This window comes from Podarcis melisellensis (assembly GCF_964234715.1).
Source record: "Podarcis melisellensis genome assembly, chromosome: 4".
Taxonomy (NCBI): Eukaryota; Metazoa; Chordata; class Lepidosauria; order Squamata; family Lacertidae; genus Podarcis; species Podarcis melisellensis.
In genome coordinates this window covers 29,124,434-29,147,407 of record NC_138531.1, presented here as the reverse complement: position 1 = coordinate 29,147,407, position 22,974 = coordinate 29,124,434, and the positions used below count along the sequence as shown (strand labels likewise).

At 44.7% G+C, this 22,974-nt stretch overlaps 1 protein-coding gene across 3 annotated transcripts in view; it reads right to left on the bottom strand.

Annotated features, from left to right (window-relative positions):
* Window positions 1–22,739, bottom strand: part of FHL2 (four and a half LIM domains 2) — a 33,984-nt gene extending 11,245 nt beyond the window's left edge. The window contains exons 1-2 of one of the 3 annotated variants that reach the window (XM_081907476.1): window positions 22,592–22,739; window positions 1,715–1,894 (exon numbers count right to left, since the gene is read on the bottom strand). In XM_081907476.1, the coding sequence (XP_081763602.1) occupies window positions 1,715–1,870 (156 nt within the window). In that variant the 5' untranslated portion in view covers window positions 1,871–1,894; window positions 22,592–22,739. Of the gene's footprint in view, window positions 1–1,714; window positions 1,895–3,835; window positions 3,935–13,742; window positions 13,926–22,591 lie in introns of those variants that run through there. The other 2 variants (XM_081907477.1, XM_081907478.1) reach the window with 2 other exon arrangements.
* Window positions 22,740–22,974: the final 235 nt, after the last annotated feature.

Genomic DNA, 22,974 nt, shown 5'->3' with positions numbered 1-22,974 from the left:
AGTTCAGCTGATTAATTCCATGCTCTGAAATTTGTTGGAGCTTAGTCAAGTTTAGGGATTCTTGAATGTCAACACATTCAAAGTCCCCAAGGGATGGAAAAGATCTTAGAAGTAGACTCACCAAAGAAACTGCTGCCTTCTTTCTGCTTGGCAACTCAGAGTATCTTTGCACATGTATGTTTAGTAGGGATGGGAAGAAATTAGACTAGGTTGGCAATTCCATGAGAAACTGCCTAACTCACACATTTTTAAACCAATACACAAATCAAAACACAACTATCCTCCAAAATTCGCACTTCTTTGAATTTTGAAGTGCAATTTCTCCAACCAGACAATGTGTGCAAAATCGCATTAAAAATGCATAGGATTTTGGAAATTTGTTTGCAAAATTGTGCACATTAGCCAAAGCTGTATAAAAATGTGTGTATTAGGATAAATTCACAATAAAGTGCTGATTATTATTATTATTATTATTATTAATCATTTATTGCTACAGAGAACTGAATTTAAGCCTGGAAAAATGAGAAATTGAGAGAAACCAAAACTGTGTTATTGAAAAAAGAAGACTTGAGGCCAACCAAAGGAGATGTGGGAGATCTGTGATTAGATCATCTGATATGTTCATGTTTACCTTAAAGCAGTCAATGGGTGTTCCAGTTTTGATTGGCTCAGTAAGTGCTGGAAGAGGGAGGGTTTCAACCTTTCCCCCAAAAAACTGTTTTCCTGATCTATATCATCACTCCAAAGCTGCTCTTAGATGTGCAGTAGGGAACAAACAGAGTTTCTGTACTCCGCCAGCACCTAAGTCTAATAGCTTTAAGGATGATTTTGAACACGGACAGTGGCACAAGAGGAAAAATTCTAAAACTCAGCACTACCAGAAGGAAAGACCGACTTTCCCCAAAAATATTATCTTAGGGTGCTTCCAGACACAGGCTTAATATTGTGAATGGGTCACTGGCAACTGCTATTTTTAAATTATCAGATTTCCCTAATCTATATGTAGATTGGACCAGAAAGAAACATGGGTTGGTGCTGTGATGCCAAAGGCGTTGTAGGGATGCTATGAAAAGTTTGTGTACATGAGCAACAGAAATCCCACAATAAACATGACCCATCTCCTCAGCGGCGGAGCTTCATGGTCTGGCACCTGGGGGCAGAGATCAGGTGGGGGCAGGGCTGGCATGCATCCTGGGGGCAGAGCATGCCACCTGCAGGGGCATGACGCATATCTGGGGGCGGGGCACACGTCCTGGGGGCATGGCGTGTGTCCTAGGGGTGTGGTGTGTGTCCTGGGGGCGTGGTGCACTGCCCGCAGGGGCGTGGCACCCAGCACGGGTAGGGGGCAGCTGTGATTGCACCCCACTGGGATCACGTTGCCGGGGGCGGTGCGCTCCCCCACACTTCTCTTCCTCCGCCAGTGCATTTCCTTAGAGTAGGAGAGATGTGATGTAAAGCCCAATAGCCACAAGGAAACTTCTGCTTGAAATTTAGTAGCAGCAGTAGTTGTGATTGTGGTGGTAGCAGTAGTATTGTTTGGTTTTTTTGAATCTGGACTTTATCTTCTATTTGTACATTCCTTTTTGTTGGGACCTGCAAACGGCTTACATGTTTCTGCTGGACTAGGGTGCGCTGTATAAAACAAACAAACAAATAAAAGGCACATTAATTGTGATCCAAGAACGAGGCCGGTTGAAATGTGCATCCGAAGTACCTTACAGTCGCAGCCAATCGGTTTTTTGCATTCCTCACATGTGTTGGAGTACAGGCTGTCGTAGCACTTGATGCAGTAGGGGCTGTCCTCCCTCAAAATGTACTTCTTGCCAAACAGCGTCTCCTTGCAGTAGTGGCAGTCAAAGCGCTCTGTCATTTTGACATCTAGGATTCTGCCTGCCTGTCAACAAGAAAACAAGCAGCTTTGGATTAAAAACCAGGGCTTTTTTCCAGCAGGAACTCACTGGAACCCAGTCCCGGCACCTCTCAAGTGGGTGCCATTGCCATCCTAAGAGAATGAGGGAGGCGTTGTTGGTGAGTTCCGGCACCTCTTTTTCTAGAAAAATAGCACTGATAAACATTGTGTCTCCTTGAATGTCAGAGAGAGAAAGGTCTGCTTTGTTTGTTTGTTTTGTTGTGAGGTGTCATTTGCTTATCATATTTGTACCCCACCATCCTGCCAAGATGTTTTGGGGTTTGGCAACGTGTGGTTATTCCACCTAAGCCCTCAAAAGATATATTAGGTTGACAGATCACCCAAAGCCATGCCATGAGCTAAGCAGGTATAAAAACTCTGGTTCAAACAGATCACATTGTATGTACCCCTACCCTAGCCATCAGTTTGGTCTTTCATGTGAAATGGTTAGTTTCCTTTATTTTAGGCAAGCTGCTGAAGCCACTGTAATGGTACATAAACAAATAAGAAAATGCCTGATGCATCTTCTTCCCAGAACTTAGTCTCATAGGTCCCATCTGCTCCATGGGTTCATAGCATGATGCTGTGAAGTGTCAGGAGCCTTGAGAGGTGCTAAGAGTTGTTAGGAGACACCAGGGTGTTGACAGTTGTTAGGAGACCCCCAATCCCCTCACAGAGCTACAATTCTCAGTGTGGTTTAACAACCAATTCATCTCCCCAGGGAACCTCCTGGTTCAACCCTCTCAGAGGTACCAGAACCCCAAACAAACTACAGTTCCCAGGATTCTTTGGGGGGAATCACGTGCTTCAAATGAGCTTCAAATGAATAGTGTGGATGTGACAAGAAGTTATTTCCATGCCTCCATGCAAGGGTGTCAACTTGAATAAAATATTGGGGAATCCCAAGTAAGCCCCACCCTGCGCAATTGATCACATGACATACTGCACACATAGCATTTGAATGACAATGCCCATCAACTTTGGAGGGGCCTCAGCCCCCTCAAATATTTTATGGGGACTGCCAAAAGGACCTCAGCTCCTAGGAGTTGTATGTGTTTGTGGTTTGTATTTGCATTGCTAATGTTAAAATTGGCGGGAGGTTGGTTCATGGAGGCGTTATGTCAGTGGAGCTGCCTCCATGTGGTTGGTTTTGAGAGGTTCCTTGCAGTGCTGAATGGTCAAGTGAACTGGTTTTTAAATGTGCAACAGGAAATGCAGGTGAGATCTCTCTGTGTCCTGGTAGCAGCAGCCCACAAATTTCAAGTGTGTTCAAGAGGACTTATTCCGGCATGCAAATATAACACATAGCATTCCTTGGACAGTGTCACCAGTTGCAGATCACATGAGGGAGTGCTGGAAAAAAATCCTTGCACTCAAAGAGCAAAGGGAGGCGGCTAGGCTAAACCTATGCTTGCTCTATATACACAGGAATGTTTCGTCACATGGAAAAAAATTGAAATATATAACTCTTCCCTCCCACCTGCAGGCTGTAGTAGAAGCCAGTTCAGGAAGGTCCATACTATAATTTCTGTAGGGTTGGATAGGTTTTGATTCTGGAATCTTTCCTAACTAAACCCCAACTATTTTAACTATTGTGTGGGAATTTTTTTTGAAAACGTAAATCGTGCTCTCGTTAGCATTATAGTAAAATATGAAAATATGCCCACTCTGTATTCCTATAACAATCCCAGAAACATTATAACACACAAGGGAAATATAGAAATTCCATGGCAGCCGTACTCTTTTAATTTGCCTTGGAGAAAAAGCAGATCTTAAGCACACCACACACAAAGACACACACAATTTTCTCTGTTTTCTGCTGTATTAAGTAAGAGAGATATTGTTTACAGTCCCCAGAGAAGAAGGCTGGGCCCTAACCAAGCACATTTCCTGAAGAGTACCCCCACTGAACATAATTAGACTTACCTCCAAGTAAACATGTGTAGGATTACACTGTAATAACAGGGCACTCTTGAGTTTGACCCTTCATAATTCCCCTGAGGCAAGTATGGTACACTTATGCGAACTTCTGCACCGAAAAGCAGATTTAATAAAAGAAAAAGCTGTTGAAACCAGAGGCAAAAAGCTTCAGTAAAAATGATGACGTGGAGTTTAGATGCCGACAATAAGCGACCACAGAACTTGAAGCAGGACAGGAGCTATGAGGGTCAGTCACCAATTCCCTCCTTCTTGCCAGGGCATTGATTTGAAAAGACAACTTGCTGCATGTAATTTGAGTCAAGGAATCAGGTAATGTCAGGTAATTTCCAGGTGCTCATTCAACCTGATTTTTTTTTTGCACAAAGCTTGCAGGGAGGTTAGATGATGTTGATTATTTACATAGTATTCATACTGACCTGCTTGTGGGGAGGTTTCTAAATAAAAAATTAAAATATTCATACAATTTATATACCGCTTGATTGATGACATTGCATCATGCAAGCGTTATATCCCACTTTCCAGCGCATCGTCTCACTGCTTCCCTTGTTGCAAGAAGTCCAATTCTGAGGGAAAATTTTTGAGGGGGAAACCCTCAAATTTGCCAGTATGGGATGGACTCTTGCCCCAAGAAACCACCAGAAAGCTCCCAGCCCTGCGGCATTCCCTGAATTTGGTCAGGTTTGCTCTTCATTACGTTTGTCATCTCTGCCTGCCCCTGCCTTCTCTAAGCAGTTGCCTGCCTTTGGACCTCAGTGCCAGACAGGGATTTTTTCCAGCCGGAACTCACCAGAACTCAGTTCCAGCACCTCTCAGGTGGGTGCCATTGCCATCCTAAGAGAACAAGGGAGGTGTTCATGGTGAGTTCCAGCATCCCTTTTTCTAGAAAAATAGCACTGGTGCCAGACATTGTCCAAACACCTTTCTTGTTGCGATACTCTCAGGGAAGTATCAGGTCAAAAAAGGAGATGTGTGAATTTCAGGTGTACAGTGGTACCTTTGTTTAAGAACTTAATTCGTTCTGGAGGTCCGTTCTTAACCTGAAACAGTTCTTAACCTGAGGTACCACTTTAGCTAATGGGGCTTCCTGCTGCTGCCGCACCGCCACCACACAATTTCTGTTCTCATCCTGAAGCAAAGTTCTTACTATTTCTGGGTTAGCAGAGTCTGTAACCTGAAGCGTCTGTAACCGGAGGTACCACTGTATCAGTGTGTTTTTAACTTAAATAGAAAGCAGGATTAGAATTGGAAAATGGGGAGGGGGCTTAACTCATACTACCAACACTGCATTGCTGAGGAAAATTTTCCCCATGTTGCCATTAGTCCTAGGAGTTTTAAACCACAGTCCCAGTAATGATCTCCCAGGTCCCTCTATTTAGGATTTGGTTGTTGTTGTTGTTTTAAAAAAAGATCAGATATGTTGCAGTTGTGGCCTCATAGTTCATGAGACTGACAGACTAGTATACAATTCTATGCAGGAATGTAGTTTTTCTTCACAGTTATTTTGGGGTTTTGTTTTGTTTTACTGGTGTGAGCCTATTGTAAGACATTCATGATTTGTGCTCAATGTACACCCCCCCTCTTTGTTTTCCTTCTTGAAAGAAAGGAAGATTTGTATCTGGAACATTTCAGACATAAATCCACGCAGGAAGAGGTGTTTGGAAAGGATTTTTGTTATTGTTTCAAAAGCTGTAAAGATTTACAAGGTCCTCTTTTTGTTACAGCCTAGCAAAACTGAACTACCGGGAGCAGCTCATTTTTCAGTCCCCTACCAGTTTGTTGGCACAAACATTGCCTCTCATTGCTTCGCGAGAACTTTATGTCCTCCTTCCAAGAACTCTAATCCATTTTCCGATCAAAGCTACAAATTCCTGCAAACAAGAATGGAATGAAGAGCCTGGAAAATAAGAAAAGATGGTATGTGTGTGCTGATAGATGATAGATAGATAGATAGATAGATAGATAGATAGATAGATGATAGATAGATAGATAGATAGATAGATAGATAGATAGATAGATAGATAGATGATAGATGATAGATGATAGATAGATGATAGATAGATAGATGATAGATAGACAGACAGATAAATGATAGATGATAGATTAGATAGATGATAGATAGATGATAGATAGATGATAGATAGATGATAGATAGATGATAGATAGATAGATAGATAGATATAGATAGATGATAGATAGACAGATAGACAGATAGACAGATAGACAGATAGATAGCTGATTGCTATCCATCCATCTATCTGTAGAGTAGTTAGCAGGGTGCAGATGCAAACATGCAAATGTTATTCACAATTTTCCATGTCACACTTTTGTGTGTCTGTGTGGGGGGAAGTATAGACTTTTAATATCTCTTCACTCCTCAGAAGAGTCAGTATCCCAGAACCCCAAAGCCACTTGCAGCCTGCCCAGCAGGTGGGGTTGCGGGCTTCACGCCCACCCCCCACGTGAGCGGGGGCTGGTTTCAGCACCCGCGAGAACAGGGGAATCCAGGCCAGATCTGCCCTATTTAGAGCCGGCGCGGAGGGGGCTCGCCCTCTTTTCGCCGGCTAGCCCTCACGTTTTCCCACCCTCCCTCCCTTTGGGTAGGCTTTAGGTAGGTCTTTGACTTTGCTATGGACTTCGGTCTGTCGCCGCAAGGGGCATGGTAGGAATTTTTCCCAATTGGCAATTTCAGCCATTTGGTTTTTTGCCTACCTCGTAGCAACTCATCACAACTTTTCGGCATTGGCGGTAGGCATTGGTAAGAAGGGGTTAAGAGGATGTGGGGGGGGGGAGGAACGCCATCACCTCCCCCCAGTGAGCGAAGGGTGGTCCGTTAAAGGACTCCGGGGAGCGTGGCCCTGTCCGAAGCCTATGGAGGTGTGGGCCAAAGGCACGCCCCAGAGCGGTGACCCGGGGGAGCTCCTAGTCGACGTGCCTTGGCAGGAGACTCCCCCGATATAGTGTTAACACTTCCCCGTGTCTCCAGCAAGTGGGCTGGAGCCGGATAGTCTTTAGGACCAATGCCTAAGCCAATGCTTCTCATTCCTGAATTCAATAAAGCTGTGGCCTAATTCGCCCATTTAACCTTAAACTATGGTGTCTCGTGTCTTTATTTATCCTGGTGGGGGGCGGGAACTCGCCACGCAACCCTGCATAATCCATCATATTTCCATTTCTAATTAGGAGCAATGAAACTAAGCTGCTTCAGCCAAAGTTCAGGTGGTTTGCCTATCTTGCCGCATAGTGTCATTTCTGGCTAGCCATGACTCTCAAAGGTCCTGGGTTCAAGAGAGGCCTTTCCCATCACTTGCTCTTTCATCCTTTCGGCTAGAGATGTTGAGGATTGAACCTGGAATTTTCTGCATGCAAGGAATTGGCTCCCCCCCCCTCACAAGACGCACCCTGGGAAGTTAGAGGGTGCTTTGGGCCTCAGGTGGTTCTCATTATAAGGGGCAACTTTACACCTAGTTCCAAAGCATCAAGGAATTTCAAAAGCATTTACAGCTGGACCTGGAAACAGCTGTTTGTATTAAACCAGTGATAGGAAACCCTTTTCAACTCAAGGGCCACATTTTCTTGGGTGCAACCATGTGGGGGCCACACGCCAAGGTTGTGTAGGACGATAGGTCAAAATTGGGTGGCACCAGAGCTAAAAGGTGGACAAAGCAATGGATGTGGCTGTTTCCTTTGCATTGTGAGCTACGTGCCAAACACGCAAAAGCCACAGGTATCTGTATGCACAACCCTTCATCCTATACCCAGGCAAGTAAAAGGTCTTATCAAGGATACAAAAGCTCTAGAGGAACGTGCAGAGCTGTTTCAGTGAAGATTGCGACCTGGGCTGAGATTTGGGCCTGGGAGAATCCTGAAGGCTGACTGGAGAAACCAAGAAGGTCTGATTTGGTACCCAGGCCTGAGGTTCCACATCCCTGTCTTAAAACATGTGCCATATTTTTCTGTGTATAAGACGCCCCCATGTATAAGACGGCCCCTATTTTTTTAAACCCAAAATTAAGAAATTAAGTTGTTTATTTTTTGGGTGGGGTGTGGTAGGTTACTTCCGCCAATCGCTCACCCGCCTGCCCGCCACCGCTGATCGCTTGCCGCAGCCACTGCCGATTACACACCTTGCCGCAGCCGCCAATCGCCTGCCTGCCTCACCACAGCCGCCAATCACCCGCCCAATTGCTGCAGCCACAGCCAATCGCCAGCAGGCCTTGCCACAGTCACCAGTCACCCGCCCAATTGCTGCTGCCAATCTCCCGCTTGCTGCTGCCATTAATCGCACGTCCCCGCTCTGCATTCATTCTCCATGTATAAGACGACACTCAATTTTTGCCTAATTTTTTTTTAGCAAAAAGCATCGTCTTATACATGGAAAATTACGGTATCTTCCCTCTCCAACTTGATGGTTCTTCTTGCTGATCTAGAGTGCATCAAGAAAACAGCGTGGTTCTGTTTACTTACACACTAAAAAGATACAGGCTGCTCTTCAAAGAAAATTCTTCCCAAACCTGTTCACTGAAAATGCACGCAAGCAAACCATAATACAGTTTTAAAAACAGATGCAAGCATACATTTCACAGCATGCTCAGCAGTATGAAATACTGCTAAAACCAGCACGAACCAGTGCGGCCATGCAAAAAACCAAGGCACAGCCACAGGCTAGGTACTACATGCAGAAGTAGAGTCATGGATCTTTCTTTAATGCCCCTTTGAAGGAATCAAGTTCAAGTGGAATAGAGTTCAGTAACTGTGGGGACACCAAGAAGGCCCTGTTTCATTTACCTGTCATCCTAGTTGCCTAGGCACTTAAACAGGGCCTCTGAAGTGGATCTTAAGACTTAGACAGGTTGATTCAGGTATGGGTATTCTTTGAGGTAACCTTGTGTGAGGGTGAAGGACAAGCAAGGCCAATTGCTCATGCAAGCTTTGGCGTTCCCCCTTGCAGTTGACCTGATTGTAAAAAAATGGGTGGGTCAGAAAAGGAATGTCAGTGGGAAAGTGAGTCAAAGGAGATGTTCTAGCATGTACTGTGGCGTCACAAAAGGCAGTCATTGGGAGGAACAGATTTGATTGTTGGCCAGGAGTGAGACAGGACTGAGAATCTAAGGATGGATGGAAGGAGTACAAGTCTTTAAACAGGTGGGAGGGAATCTCATTCAGGTGAGGCTTAAAGAGAAAAACCCAGATGGAGAAAAAGGGAATTGTGTTATACAAAGGGAAGAAGGACCAGGCAGAAAATGCTGTGGGTTGCTGGGGATTAACTTGATTTTTGTTTAATGAGCTAACAAGAGAATCCTTGCGATGAGTAGGAACTTGACCTTTCATGAAACTGAGGGATCCACCAAGTACAGGGATCCACAGTGTGTTCTGTGGCTTTCAGGGGATACTTTACAAAGTGTTCTGGGATTTAAAAGCATTTAACCAGATTCCATCTAGCCCCAAACAACAGCTGGTTGCCTTCATTTTGTCCTTGTTGAAGTTTCTGAACTACCTTCAAAAGCAGCCCCACATGAATTATATTGCAGTAATCCAGACTAAGGGGACGCGGGAGGTGTTGTGGGTTAAACCACTGAGCCTCTTGGGCTTGCCGATCGAAAGGTTGGTAGTTCGAATCCCCTTGAAGGAGTGAGCTCCTGTTGCTCGGTCCTAGCTCCTGCCAACCTAGCAGTTCGAAAGTACGTCAAAGTGCAAGTAGATAAATAGGTACTGCTCCGGCGGAAGGTAAATGGCGTTTCTGTGTGCTGCTCTGGTTTGCCAGAAGTGGCTTGGTCATGCTGGCCACATGACCTGGAAAAACTGTCTGTGGACAAACATCGGCTCCCTTGGCCAGTAAAGCAAGATGAGCGCCACAACCCCAGAGTTGTTTGCACCTGGACTTAACTGTCAGGGGTCCCTTTACCTTTTTAATCCAGACTAGGTGCTACTAGTGCATGTATAGAAGAAGCAAGGTTTATTCCACCACCTGAGCTTCCCAGTTGACTCAAATAGCACTCCCAAACTGGACATCACCAAGGACTGAAGGTAAAGCTGGCTCCATAAGAGTTGGTTTCCCCACCTACAGGGCTTCTGTCCTATCTGCTTCAAGCACTTCCACATCATTCAGCCCCAATTCAGAGGTCCAGCATTCTCCTTGGGATGAGTAGATGGGGAAAGAATAGATCTGTATAATGGTTACGCTTCAACACAAACCTCCAGATGACTTTCCCCCCACCAATTTCGTGTAGATGTTAAAGAGCATGGAGAGCAGAATAGAAGCCCACAGGCCATCAACCAGGGGGTGGAATAAAAGCCCCCAGAACAAACCTCCAAGACTGGTTCCCTAGGCAGTACTGGAGGCAATGTTACACGGGCCCAACCCAAACAACCAATCCTGAGGGATGCTATGGTCCATGGTATTGGAAATTTCTTTTGTGTCCAGATTAAAAGGAAAAGAAACCTTGGATATAAGGATGTGAGAGGAATGCTCCCACTATTGCTGCATTTGGCCAGTCACCAACCAAAATTATTACAGTGTTGTAGAAGTTTTGCAGTTGTTATGCATGGCTTGGAAACTGTAAGTCCTAACAGTTCAGTGTCTTTTGCTACCAGTTAAACTGGTAAGTGTTGGTCAAGAAGTACAGTGTGTAACATCACCTCGATATTTGGCAAGTAATTGCCAAAATAACAGTAATTGGTTTACCAGAAACACACACACACAGAGATTAGATAGAGCTGGATAATTTACTGAAAGTGTTATTCTTATTTAAGAACAACCCACCCAATATGCCTACCCAGGTTTAACTGATAATTACGTGTGGGTCTAGTTGAAGCATGGTGTTTTCTTATCTATGCATTTGGGAAAACAGGGCAACAATGAGAAGAGGTTGCTGCACTTGCTTTTTGCTGCTACTGCCCAGCCTTGTTGGTCAGGAAGGCTTTTAGAGAGGACCAAGGAATGCTAGGATCCTCTTTCTTCTTTCCTTACCTTACCTTCCTAAGAAAAGGAGTGGGGATCCAGGATATTGAACAGGGATGGGGAACCTATGCCCTCCAGATGTGGGATTCTAGCACCCATAAATCCTTGACCATTGATTTTGCAGACTGCAGCTGATGAGAGCAGTAGCCCCAAAATAGCCTCAGGTTCCCCATTGCTACCATTGCAGTTTAGAGAGGCATTTGAGAAATGTCTATCCACACTCTTTCAGGAGGAAAGGACCTGTCAGCTGTGCATGGCAGGAACACACAGGCAGTCCATTTTGAAAATTGCTACACCCTATTCTGCTGTCTCCATGAAGTTTTGAGACTTGTGGGTGGTTCTGTAAGCCAACCATAGTTTGTTTAGCCGTGAGTATGTGCCAGACAGCATTGGGCCATTTAATCACGGCCATGTTCAGAATGTGCGTATACTCCAGCCTTTTCAGTAGTGACTCCTGAGCCACAGCTTTGATCAGATGAATGAAGCGCTTGCATAGTTTATGCGCTTTTTCAAGGCTGTGGTTGTCCATTTTGCCCTAACTTTTCTTTTACCTGGGTTCTACAATAGGTGGCTTAAAAGTGCAGATGAACCAAAAGTCCCAAAGCTGAATGCACCATTGGATTGCTTCCGCATAGGAACTTGAAGTCCTTATTAGTATGTATAGATTCTAACCTTCCCAGTCTTGAAGTAAGACACTCTAAACAACAAAACAGACACTCTGTACACACCATTTTTGAAAGCATATCCTCTGTTCATTTATTATATTACATTACATATTGCTTAAGGGGAAACCTCCTTTTTAATGTATTAAGTAGCAGGTAATTGGCAGGAGATATAATCAAATAATGTGGGGAAAATCATCCTATGTCGTTTGGTCCACAGTGTATGGGGTGTTAAGGAAAGGATGGTCCACCTTTGGTCTCTACCCTGCAATTACCTGTATTTTCTAGAAGCTGTCAGCATGTGACAGCGGTCACAACCTGGGAATGGCTATGACCAGCTAAACCAGGTGAGGGTAGTCAATGGGTCTTAAACCATCAGTTTCTTAGGGAATACCTCTGCACGCAAAAACAGGCTCTGGCAAATTGAATGGATGAAACCAATGGTGGGTCCAGCAGTTAAGAAGGCGGTTTCTGCACATATTGTAAAGGGAAGTGAGGGGCAGATGGGGCTCATTAACCTAAGAAGGTAGCCCATCTAGGAGAAGGAAAGCTGATCCTAAACCTCTGTTGCCTTGTGGGATATCTTCAGGAGAAGAAAAGGCTAAGGAGTAAAGAAGAAGAAGAAGAGTTTGGATTTGATATCCCGCTTTATCACTACTCTAAGGAGTCTCAAAGCGGCTAACAATCTCCTTTCCCTTCCTCCCCCACAACAAACACTCTGTGAGGTGAGTGGGGCTGAGAGACTTCAGAGAAGCATGACTAGCCCAAGGTCACCCAGCAGCTGCATATGGAGGAGCGGGGAATCGAACCCGGTTCACCAGATTATGAGTCCACCGCTCTTAACCACTACACCACACTGGCGCACATCCAGAGTGGAGTCCCTAAGATGGTTGGAAGGAGCCTTGTACACCTCCTTCCGGCAACTCCTGCAGCCAAGCTGGTGCCAAACGTATTTCTCTGCTTTTCTTTGGACCACGTCAGTGAGGCCGAGAGGCGGGTCTTGTCGACTGGGCAGCCCTGAATCTCTATACACACTGCCCAGGTTTGCGCCCCATGGAGGTCACTTTGGTGCTGCTAACACAGTGGTTTGACTTCATCCATGGAGTCATTGTCTCTTGAGACTGACAGATGCCAACAACAAAGCCAGTTAGTTTCGAGTCCATATCACTGATATCAATGGAACTAAAATGCCTTGGCAATTTATTCTTATTGAGTTAAATGGGACTTTAACTCTCTCTCTCTTTCTTTTCTTGGTTCTCCTGAATTCATCTTTTAAAAATTGCATTTCATGCATGACTCGCATGCAATTATAATACACTACTCATATGGCAACTGTTCAATCTAGAGTAAATCATCAGTTTGTTTTAACAACCTCCAGAAATTGTTTCATCTGGCATGTGCAGTAACCCAAGATGTTTTGATTCAAGGGTAAAGGTATTGTGGTGGGAAATAGGGAGGGAGGAAGTGACCCATTAATACAGAAAGATACACAAAGCCGCCTTGGAAGCCTGCTAAGTCAGAAAGAGGGGACATTAATATTTATAATTGAATAAAAATGACAAGATACAAAAGTTGCTGCTGTCAACTCACATGCATTTTTTCAGTTACAAACATAGAAGAAGCATGGCAGGGATTAAACATTAAATAAACGAATGAAAGGAAGAAAAGAACCGTGTACCTTCCATTTAAATATCTTGAAACAATAGCAATGCACTTTAGAGGACTCTCTGTCTTTTAGTTATTTTGTGTTCGTGCGTGAGAGAGAGAGACAGCAAAGAGGCAAGGCTACCTTTGTTTCCTCTGATTCTGCTACTGGGAAGAATTAATGAGGTCTTTTGTTGCTTTGGGAAGCAGGAAGTGTTCACAGAGGTGTAAAAGAAACCAATATCTGAACTCTCATTTATGAGCTTCCCCGGGGCTTATCCAGCATGTCATTGGGGAGTGAAAATTGTCGCGATGGGATCTGACACAATGCCATACCTCCCTGCTCACATGTCACATTCAGACACCGAACATTCCCCCTGAAGACAACACCATTATTCTTACCCGACCTCTTTCTATAGCCCATATTTGCTAAAAAAACAAAGGGCCAGCCCTGTCACCGTATATAACACAGACAGCTAGGGCTGTTGCTGCATCTTGGGCAAACCATTGTTCTGCCTCAACATCACACCCTGTTCTCCCCATCACACCCTTTTGTTATTTATAGCAGATGCTCCAAAGGTTTGTTGTTGGCTGTAGCAGGGAGGGACAAAAAGGGACGTCTACTTACAGGCAGGCAGTTAATGGTACCCTCTGGAGTTGGGATGAGGAGTCACATCCATTAATAAACGGGCAACACAGTGACCTGCTGGCAGAGGAGAGGAGAGATGTACAGCTAGCCGGGGATTCCTCCAGTTCTGAGCAAGCGGCTCTTCTGATTTCTGCTCAGCCGTCTGTGTTGTGTGGAAACAGGCGTCTGCCTTCACAGCCTAGTGAAAAACCCCTGTGTATCATTTTACCATATAAGGAGAAAAAAGCACTAGAGACACTCACTCTTTGAGGCTCAGTGCAGCTGGCATTCAACACTATCTGAGGGAGCAGATCCTTCGCACCCCTAAATCCCCACGCCTTATTTTGTTGACTGCCCCTAGGTGTTCTTTTTATATGAAAAACAACAAAACAAGTGGGTTTTCCGCTCTCATACTTGCCCCCCCCTTTTTGGGCAGGTTTTGTTAAAAATAATCTCTGTTTAAAATTCTGCATTGCTTCTAAGCAATGCCAGCCAACTGAAACAGTTGCCGCCCACACAAAGAAAAATGCATAAGCGTTTGAATCTTGCACAAGCAGGCATCCTGGCACACCTTTCCCCCATTAATCTTGTGTGCCTCTTCACCTGGTTAATGTCCTAAACAGGGTTATGATGTTACCTGTTTGTGCCCCCTTGTATTGGCCATGCTGTATTGTTCAAGAGAGTCAGGGTGGCCAAAGGTCATACGTCTCAGCAACGTGTCTGGTGGGACTGAGGGCCAGTTCACGCTAGCCATCAATCCGCAAATGAGGATTTGACTACCAAGCCTCACAACAAGAGAATTCTGGGTGCTAAATTCTGAGAATTGCCAACAGAGACTTTACAGCACCATCAAGAAATGGAACTTCTTGCATTTCGTTGGGCAGTTCGTAAAAAGCTCTTGACTGGAAAGCCAGTTTTGAATCATTTTAAACACACAGGGTTGAAGCACTGTTAGCGCACCTGAACACTGGTGTGCAGGCACATTAATGTCCTGTTCAAATTCTGTTTGTACTCCATTCCTTGAGTTGGCAGAGAGTGGCGCAAGCTAAATGGGGAGTGTGTCAGGTGTTGATTGTTACAGAATTCAGGAGGCATTGCCTTCATTGAGTTTGTAATCATGTAAAACCTTCCTTGGCCAGTATGGTCATTTCCTCTTTCACAAGAAAAAGAATCAGCCATTAACATAAATGAGGCTCAAAGGTGAAAATCCTCATGATAAAATCGCTTGCAGTTTAAATTTAGTACCACATGTAGAGCAGGGGGGGTCTAATCTAAGAGTGAGAAAACCATATTACATCCAGACATACGTAATTTTGTTTAATCTCCAAGTGGAAGGGTGGCGGTGTGTGTGTGAACAATTCTGTAAGTTTGCAAAAAAGGAAAAAAAAAGTGGACAGTGCACATAGCCCCCCCAGTTCATCGATAGGCAAACTAAGACCCGCCTTCTAAATTCGGCCTGCAGACGGTCTGGGAATCTGCATGTTTTTACATGAGTAGAATGTGTCCTTTTATTTAAAATGCACCTCTGGATTATTTGTAGGGCCTGCCTGGTGTTTTTACATGAGTAGAACGTGTGCTTTTATTTAAAATGCGTCTCTGGGTTATTTGTGGGGCATAGGAATTCGTTCATTCCCCCCCCTTTCAAAATATAGTCCGGCCCCCCACAAGGTCTGAGGGACAGTGGACCGGCCCCCTGCTGAAAAAGTTTGCTGACCCCTGCGAGAAGTTTTGCAACTGCTCAAAAATGTTTCCACTTTATAAAAAAGGGGGAAGAGAGAGAAACGTATAAATGCAACATCACGGGGTGCCAAAAAAATAAAGCAGGCAGCCCAGCTAAAATAGAGTGTGTGGGGAAGATTGACAGCTAATCAATTATTTGACTTGCTAGGCTATGTGGCTGCCCCACAGATTGGAAGCCAGGAGGAAATCAGGCTCACACTGCAGGTGAGAAAACCTGCTGTGATTTCTCCTTACATTTTATATATGTTTCCCACCCCAAGAGACAGTGATTGCTAGAAAAGTTGGAGGATACAGGATGTTGACTTCGACCATGCAAAACTAATGAGACAAAGTCTGTTTCATAATGGGGCCCTGTTTTCAAGCATAACATGACCAGAGGCAGATTTAGAGAAGCACGGCCGGATCGGTCACACTGGGGGTGGAGTCTCGGGGGGAAGACGACCCCTGAGGATGCTGCAACTATGCTTCGAAATGGAGTGAGGGAGGCAGGGGAGTGCTGAATTTTGGCATCACACAGAGTACCACTGAAATTTTAGAACCCAAGATTTGCCACTGACATGGTCCAAACAGAATGTGACACAGTAGAATGTGGGGGTGGGGGGGCTTGGAGCCCCACCCCGAAAACATTTTGAACAGCCTTTGATAGGAGAGGTGGGATATGCACTGGTAAGGAGGTATAGGGGAGAAATCTGCCGCAGCCAAACTCAAGCATGGCTTTGCCACAGTTCGCACATCTGCCTTGTGTGAGGACTGGTGCCTTTCACACAGATTCTGACGGCTTTTGCTAACACCATATGTTTTTTTTAGATATATACAAAAGTCAGCTAACTTGACAATGCCATTAACTAAGTGAGATCAGTTTCAATGTCAGTTGCATTTTGCTTCCATTAACTTGTCTGGGTGTCTCCTGCACTGGTACTTTGGCAAATCTCAATCAGCGGGAGAGCCAAGCCACCATGCAAATGAATATAGTGGTGTAGCGTGGGTTGCTGGCAGCTGGGGCAAGGCAAGTATCCATGGCACTGTCTGCTGATAGGCTGGATTGAAGGGGCAATAGCTTGGCGACCTACCCAAGTGGCAGCCAACATGCCCCATGGGTGTCAAGCACAGTGGAGAGCAGGATGGGATATTGGTTGGGAGTGTGTATCTTTCTAAAGCCGCACAAAGAGTGCCCTAGCACCCAGCTGCTGCCCAAATCTGCTCCTTAGCCTGCCCACACAAACATTGGAAGATTTTCTGTGTGAGGGAGAGGGTGTGCTATTTTTTAATTTACTATTACTCCCCCTTTTTCCATTTGAAATTTTGCACCCCTAAGAATTTTGTGCCCAGGCAACTGCCCCTGTTTAACTTGTTTGTTAGGATTCTAATAATGGCATTGGTCACAAAGTACAAAATTCATTTCATTTTTTTTAAAAGATAATAAAAGAAAGGTACCCACAACATAGCTAAATAATTTAAAGCATACATCCTAAACTTAGGAATTCACAGCACGGGCCTCACATCAGTCTGAAATATCACTAAATGTCACAGTGTAATCCACAGAGCTTCGGGAGGACACAGCAGGCAGACACAGACTGGATCAGTGGCAAGGGCAGCATGAAAATCTATCTAGTTTCCCAGTCTGTGGCATACCCAAACAGCAAATCTCCAGATTCCCACCTGAGAGAGGGAGAGAAAGATCTTGGAGAAAGGCTGTATATTTTGCATTGCTTGACACCTTAAGGCAGGGCTGGTGACCCTGTAGCTTTCAAGATGTTGTGGACATCAGGCCCAGTCAGGCAAAGTTCAGGGATGCTAGGTGTTTGGAATCCAGTGGCATAAGGAGGGCCACAGGTCTCTCAGTCCTTTTGAAAGGTAAAGGGACCCCTGACAGTTAGGTCTAGTCGCAGAAAACTCTGGGGTTGCGGTGCTCATCTCGCTTTATTGGCCGAGGAAACCGGCGTACAGCTTCTGGGTCATGTGGCCAACATGACTAAGCCGCTTCTGGCAAACCAGAGCAGCGCACGGAAACACCGTTTACCTTCCCGCAGGAGCGGTACCTATTTATCTACTTGCACTTTGACATGCTTTTGAACTGCTGGGTTGGCAGGGACTGAGCAATGGGAGCTCACCCCATTGCGGGGATTCGAACTGCCGACCTTCTGATCGGCAAGTCCTAGGCTCTGTGGTTTAGACCACAGCGTCTCCTGCATCCCATTTTTTACCATAGACCGGCTTTGTAATGCTGCGGAAGGAGCACACTTTTCACCTATTCGCTTTTCTCACTCACATTCTTAAGGTTCAGCTTGTGGATAGCTTTCTACACTGAACCACTCAGAAACACATTCTTTTAGGACTCAGACTCGGGACTTGTTGATTCGAATGTCTCCAAAATTTCAACTAAATACAAGTTCCTCTGAGATAATGGCTCTGTTAAAAAGAAGAAAAATCTTTATTCTAGCCTTTAAACAAACACCAAAAAACATGGAGAAAATAAGTGCTGTACCCCCACACTGATCAAACTGTGAGTGGTGTGGGGAAAACATCTCAAAATCTTCCACTTTCTTTAAAAATAGCAACTGTGTAGCATTTTTTCCACTGTGGCATGTGTTTAAGAGCATTTCGGGTCAAGAAGGAGGAGGAATAACTACGATGTTTTGATTCAGGAGGCTGGAAAGAAGCAATGATGACCTCAAAATGAAGCAGGATCCAGACCTAGTATCTCTGATAGCCACCTGCTGGGCCTCATCCAGCAGAGGCATCTGGAGAAGGTCCACAGAAGATCACCTTGAGGTCCAGGTAGGTATATAGGAGTAGGCAGGGAAGGGGCAGTTCCGCTGTTCAAAGTAAAAAGTAAAAAATAAAGAAATCCTGGACACATGGAAGTCCTCAGGTAAGGTGCGAGGGCTCTCCCTAGCAAGGTGTCCTTTGGTTTACTCTCTCCTACAACTCTGGGTCTCCCAGGCAGGCTTACCTGCTGAGGGATGGGCAGCAATAGCAGTGGTGTAATCAGCAGCAGGCTACTTGCAGATTGAGCTGCCTGGTATGAGGAAACCAAGATTATTGACAGTGTTGTTCTCTGTGGGTATCCCAGCAGCTGCCCAAGAGTTCCAGATGTTGGCGCTGGCCCTGTCCTTAAAGGTAAAGGGACCCCTGACCATTAGGTCCAGTCACGGATGACTCTAGGGTTGCGGCGCTCATCTCGCTTTATTGGCCGAGGGAGCCGGCGTACAGCTTCCGGGTCATGTGGCTAGCATGACTAAGCCGCTTCTGGCGAACCAGAGCAGCGCACGGAAATGCTGTTTACCTTCCCACCAGAGCGGTACCTATTTATTTACTTGCACTTTGACGTGCTTTCGAACTGCTAGGTTGACAGGAGCAGGGACCGAGCAATGGGAGCTCACCCCATCACGGGGATTCGTACCACCAACCTTCTGATCGGCAAGTCCTAGGCTCTGTGGTTTAACCCACAGCGCCACCCGCGTCCCATGGCCCCGTCCCTAGGAGAGGCTAAATGCAAGATGCAAGACTTTACACAGGGTGGCTGGGCTCAGATGTTTGGGATTTCCCAGTTATGAAGAGGAGGCGGAGGAAGGGGAGGAGTTTGGACTTGATATCCCGCCTTTCACTCCCCTTAAGGAGTCTCAAAGCGGCTAACAATCTCCTTTCCCTTCCTCCCCCACAACAAACACTCTGTGAGGTGAGTGAGGCTAAGAGACTTCAGAGAAGCGTGACTAGCCCAAGGTCACCCCGCAGCTGTATGTGGAGGAGCGGGGAATCAAACCTGGTTCACCAGATTACAAGTCCACTGCTCTTAACCACTACACCACACTGGCTTAGGGTGGACTTAGGTGCACATTCAATGGCAAGTGTCTTTATTCCCTTTATACACCGTCTATTCCCTACCATGAGAGTCACACACTCACATAAATAGTGCAAAAGCAGTAATTTAAACCTCATGGGAGATGAACACTGTCTATGCCTCCTAGATAACACTGCAGATTATGGTTGCTGCACTGTTTTCTGCAGCAAATGCCATTGTAAAATATATTATGTATTATGTACATGTCTCCCAAACCAGGTTTTCCAAATGCATGCATGCGCAAGCAGATTTGACTTTCATATGTTATGTATTTGCCGGTGTGATATTGGTGTAACAAATGTAACATGTCGTGCCACACTGCCGTAAGATTTTCCTGAAATGCAGCTATCTGATCCTAGGGCCACTTGGAGTTTAGTAGCAGAAAAAGCAGCACATACATAAATCACTATTATAATCATAGTATTATTGAGGGAAAGCAGCTATCTCCATTCATACTCAATTTATAAAATCCATAAACCATGAAACCTTCTCAGCTAGGTTTCACTCAGCTAATCAGCACTGCTTGGATTACTGATGCGGTCAAACTGGGTGCTAGATTTATTGCACGATAACTCAGCTTAAAGGAAGTCTGCAGACAGAACTGTCTGTGTAATAATCATTCCTCTTACTTAAAAAATGAATGGATGTTATTTAAAACACACACACAGCCACAACTCTTTATACTGGCAACGCGCTTTTTGGTCAGGTTTAGCAAGGTAATTCTTACGAAGAAATCAATAAAATAAAAATTGCCTTGCACATAGAGAACAAGCACTCTCAGGAGGAGAGTTAGGGCAAAGCCATTCTGCCTGGCAAGCTACTTTTCTATGCACAAGCCAAATTCACAACAATGGAATTTGGGTTAGATATGAGGCCAGGATCAGCTGCAGGTGTCTTATTTTTCACAGGTGTGTATTTTATTTATTTAGTTAATTCCCATTGGTTAGCTTGGGCTTAGCCGGGGGGGGCAGGGGCAGGGAAGCTGCCCCCCTTAAATCAAGTAAAGAAATAAATATGCTTAACTTACTGACCAATTGCATTGCTGATAACTCAGTTCTGCCCCCCAACATAATGCCTGCCCCCCCAATAAATCCTGGCTATGTTCATGTTGTTTAGTGGAAGCATATTTTCATTTTATTAAAATCAATAGTAGATCAGGACACAACCTAATCAAATAAAGCAATATAGCATCAACAACTATGGGTGAAATTATATGTAGAAATTAGGCTGGTTATATTTTGATCCATTATAATGCACACATTTTTTTTTTTTGGTGGGTGGGAGGGAGATCTGATTTAACCTTGATGCCTAGAACTGGGATAACACAGGTTTCCTCACTCAGAAGTTCTTGGTCCCAGAACTATAATGCACACTGCAAACAAAAACAATTACTGTATTAATTTACACAGCCTGCAAATACCAGTACAATCACTCTAACAAATATCAAATATCATTTGCAGACAAAACGTAGCACTCCCTTGAGATCACTTTAAAAGCAATTCAGGGTGATGAACACTTTACAGCGCATGTTTCGGCAGCTGTTAATGCTATTTTGCACAATCATTATGATGAAGTATTCTCCTGTCACTAGTCACACACAGTTTAGTTGGGGTTTTTTTTTAAAGTCTCCTTTAGCACAGCTTCTATTACCTCTAATGCAAAGCTGTTTAAATATGTTATCAGGCTCGTTCTCCAAAACCACCAGGAAGCAACAGGAAGGGAAAAACTTCAGAAGGCTATGCATATACTAAGGGTATGCTACCTTTTCATTTTCCAATGTCCAAACATTCCACTGCAATGGGAAAACTGAAACTAATGAAAGGGCATTTCCCCTAGAATACTATTCTGTCTCCTATGCACTCAGGGGAAGAACTTGATTCTTTCTAAGTTTACTCAGTATGCAGAAAGTCCAAATAGGTTCAAGGGGATAGACTCCCCCCCAAAAGTATTCAAAGAATAGTATCTGAAAATACTACATGGTACATGTGAGGATTCTAATGTTTAAAAAGTATGCAGTTTGCTAAAAGTGGCGCATCCCTTATTTTCAGATGTATTTTATTTTGCGAAAACCACCCATCCTGGTTCAAAGAAGACGGAACAGAACTTTGGCTTCCTTTTGTAAGCTGCTTTGAAAAACAATGCGGGTGGCGCTGTGGTCTAAACCACAGAGCCTAGGGCTTGTCGATCGGAAGGTCGGAGGTTTGAATCCCCGCGATGGGGTGAGCTCCCGTTGCTCGGTCCCTGCTCCTGCCAACCTAGAAGTTGGAAAGCACATCCAAGTGCAAGTAGATAAATAGGGACCGCTCTGGCTGGAAGGTAAACGCCGTTTCCGTGCGCTGCTCTGGTTCGCCAGAAGCGGCTTAGTCATGCTGGCCACATGACCCGGAAGCTGTACGCCGGCTCCCTCGGCCAGTAAAGCAAGATGAGCACCACAACCCCAGAGTCGTTCACAACTGGACCTAACTGTCAGGGGTACCTTTACCTTTACCTTGAAAAACAAACTTTTTAAAAATTGGGATAGAAATAATGGAAACCCTCACCCACCCATACAGTATGTATATAATTATACTGGGTAACCTCATTTGCCTGGCAAATTAGTCTGTGATTGGTGATGAAGCTGATGTCTTTCAACACATTGAAGTAAATTAAATTAGAGTAACAGAGATGGGTGAATATGTCGATTTCAGTTTCACTCTGTTTCTCATTTTGCTAATTCTAAATTCAGTCCTCCACTTTTTTTGCAGCAATCTGCACTTTTTTCCTTTAAAAAGAATAAAAAAGAAAAGCCGCTAGCACAAGTTGCTACTAATATGCACATTTCTATTCACAGTTTTGGGAAACATGACATGGCTGGAGAACCACACTGAAAAAAATCAGGTAAGTGTGAATTTCAAAGGACGTCTCATTTCTCACATTGTTTAATGCAATGTGAATTTAGGCAGGTTTGGCTTTAAATGTGAACTGAGTCGAATTTGTCAGTTCCTTTACACATGCAGCAAAAACATGATGAGGCATGAACCGCAACTGAGATAGCTCTTGTCGTCCCACAGCAACACGAAAGGAAGCAAAGTTCATCAGAGGGAAATCAGGCCAACAGGCTATCTGGCTTCTGTCTGTGAGAAGTGACAAAAACATCTTGTGCATGCTCATGTTCCTTAGGGTTTGAAAGAAAAATATACCAAGATTCCCTTAAGCCCTGTTCTCCTTGTAGCAGCAAGATTGAAGGGTAGCTGGAAAAGATACGTAGACATGCTCTTTTTGCTCTTACCTTGCTGAATGGTGCCTGCCTGTCCCAGTCAGCGAATGAGGAGACAAAAGGCCGGTACTGAGGCTTATTCCTTTATTGGATTACCCAAACTATGTATTTAGCAATTAGACTGTCAAGAGTTCGTTTGCCAGATGAGCTATAAATACAATATCTCCAAAGAAGCAGCCGTCCTGGGAGATAAGAGCCAACAGCATCTCTGCGAAGGGCTTGCCTTTTAAGGAATCACCGTGAACAGGAGCACAGGTCTGCCGTGGAAAGGATGGCCTTGGTCCCAGTTAGAGCAGCCCTCCAGTTTCTTTCCTAGAGGCAGCCACGCTTGTATCTATGCATATATGGACAGTTGTACAAACAATGAGTCCCGAGGCAGTTTAAAGACTGTCCGA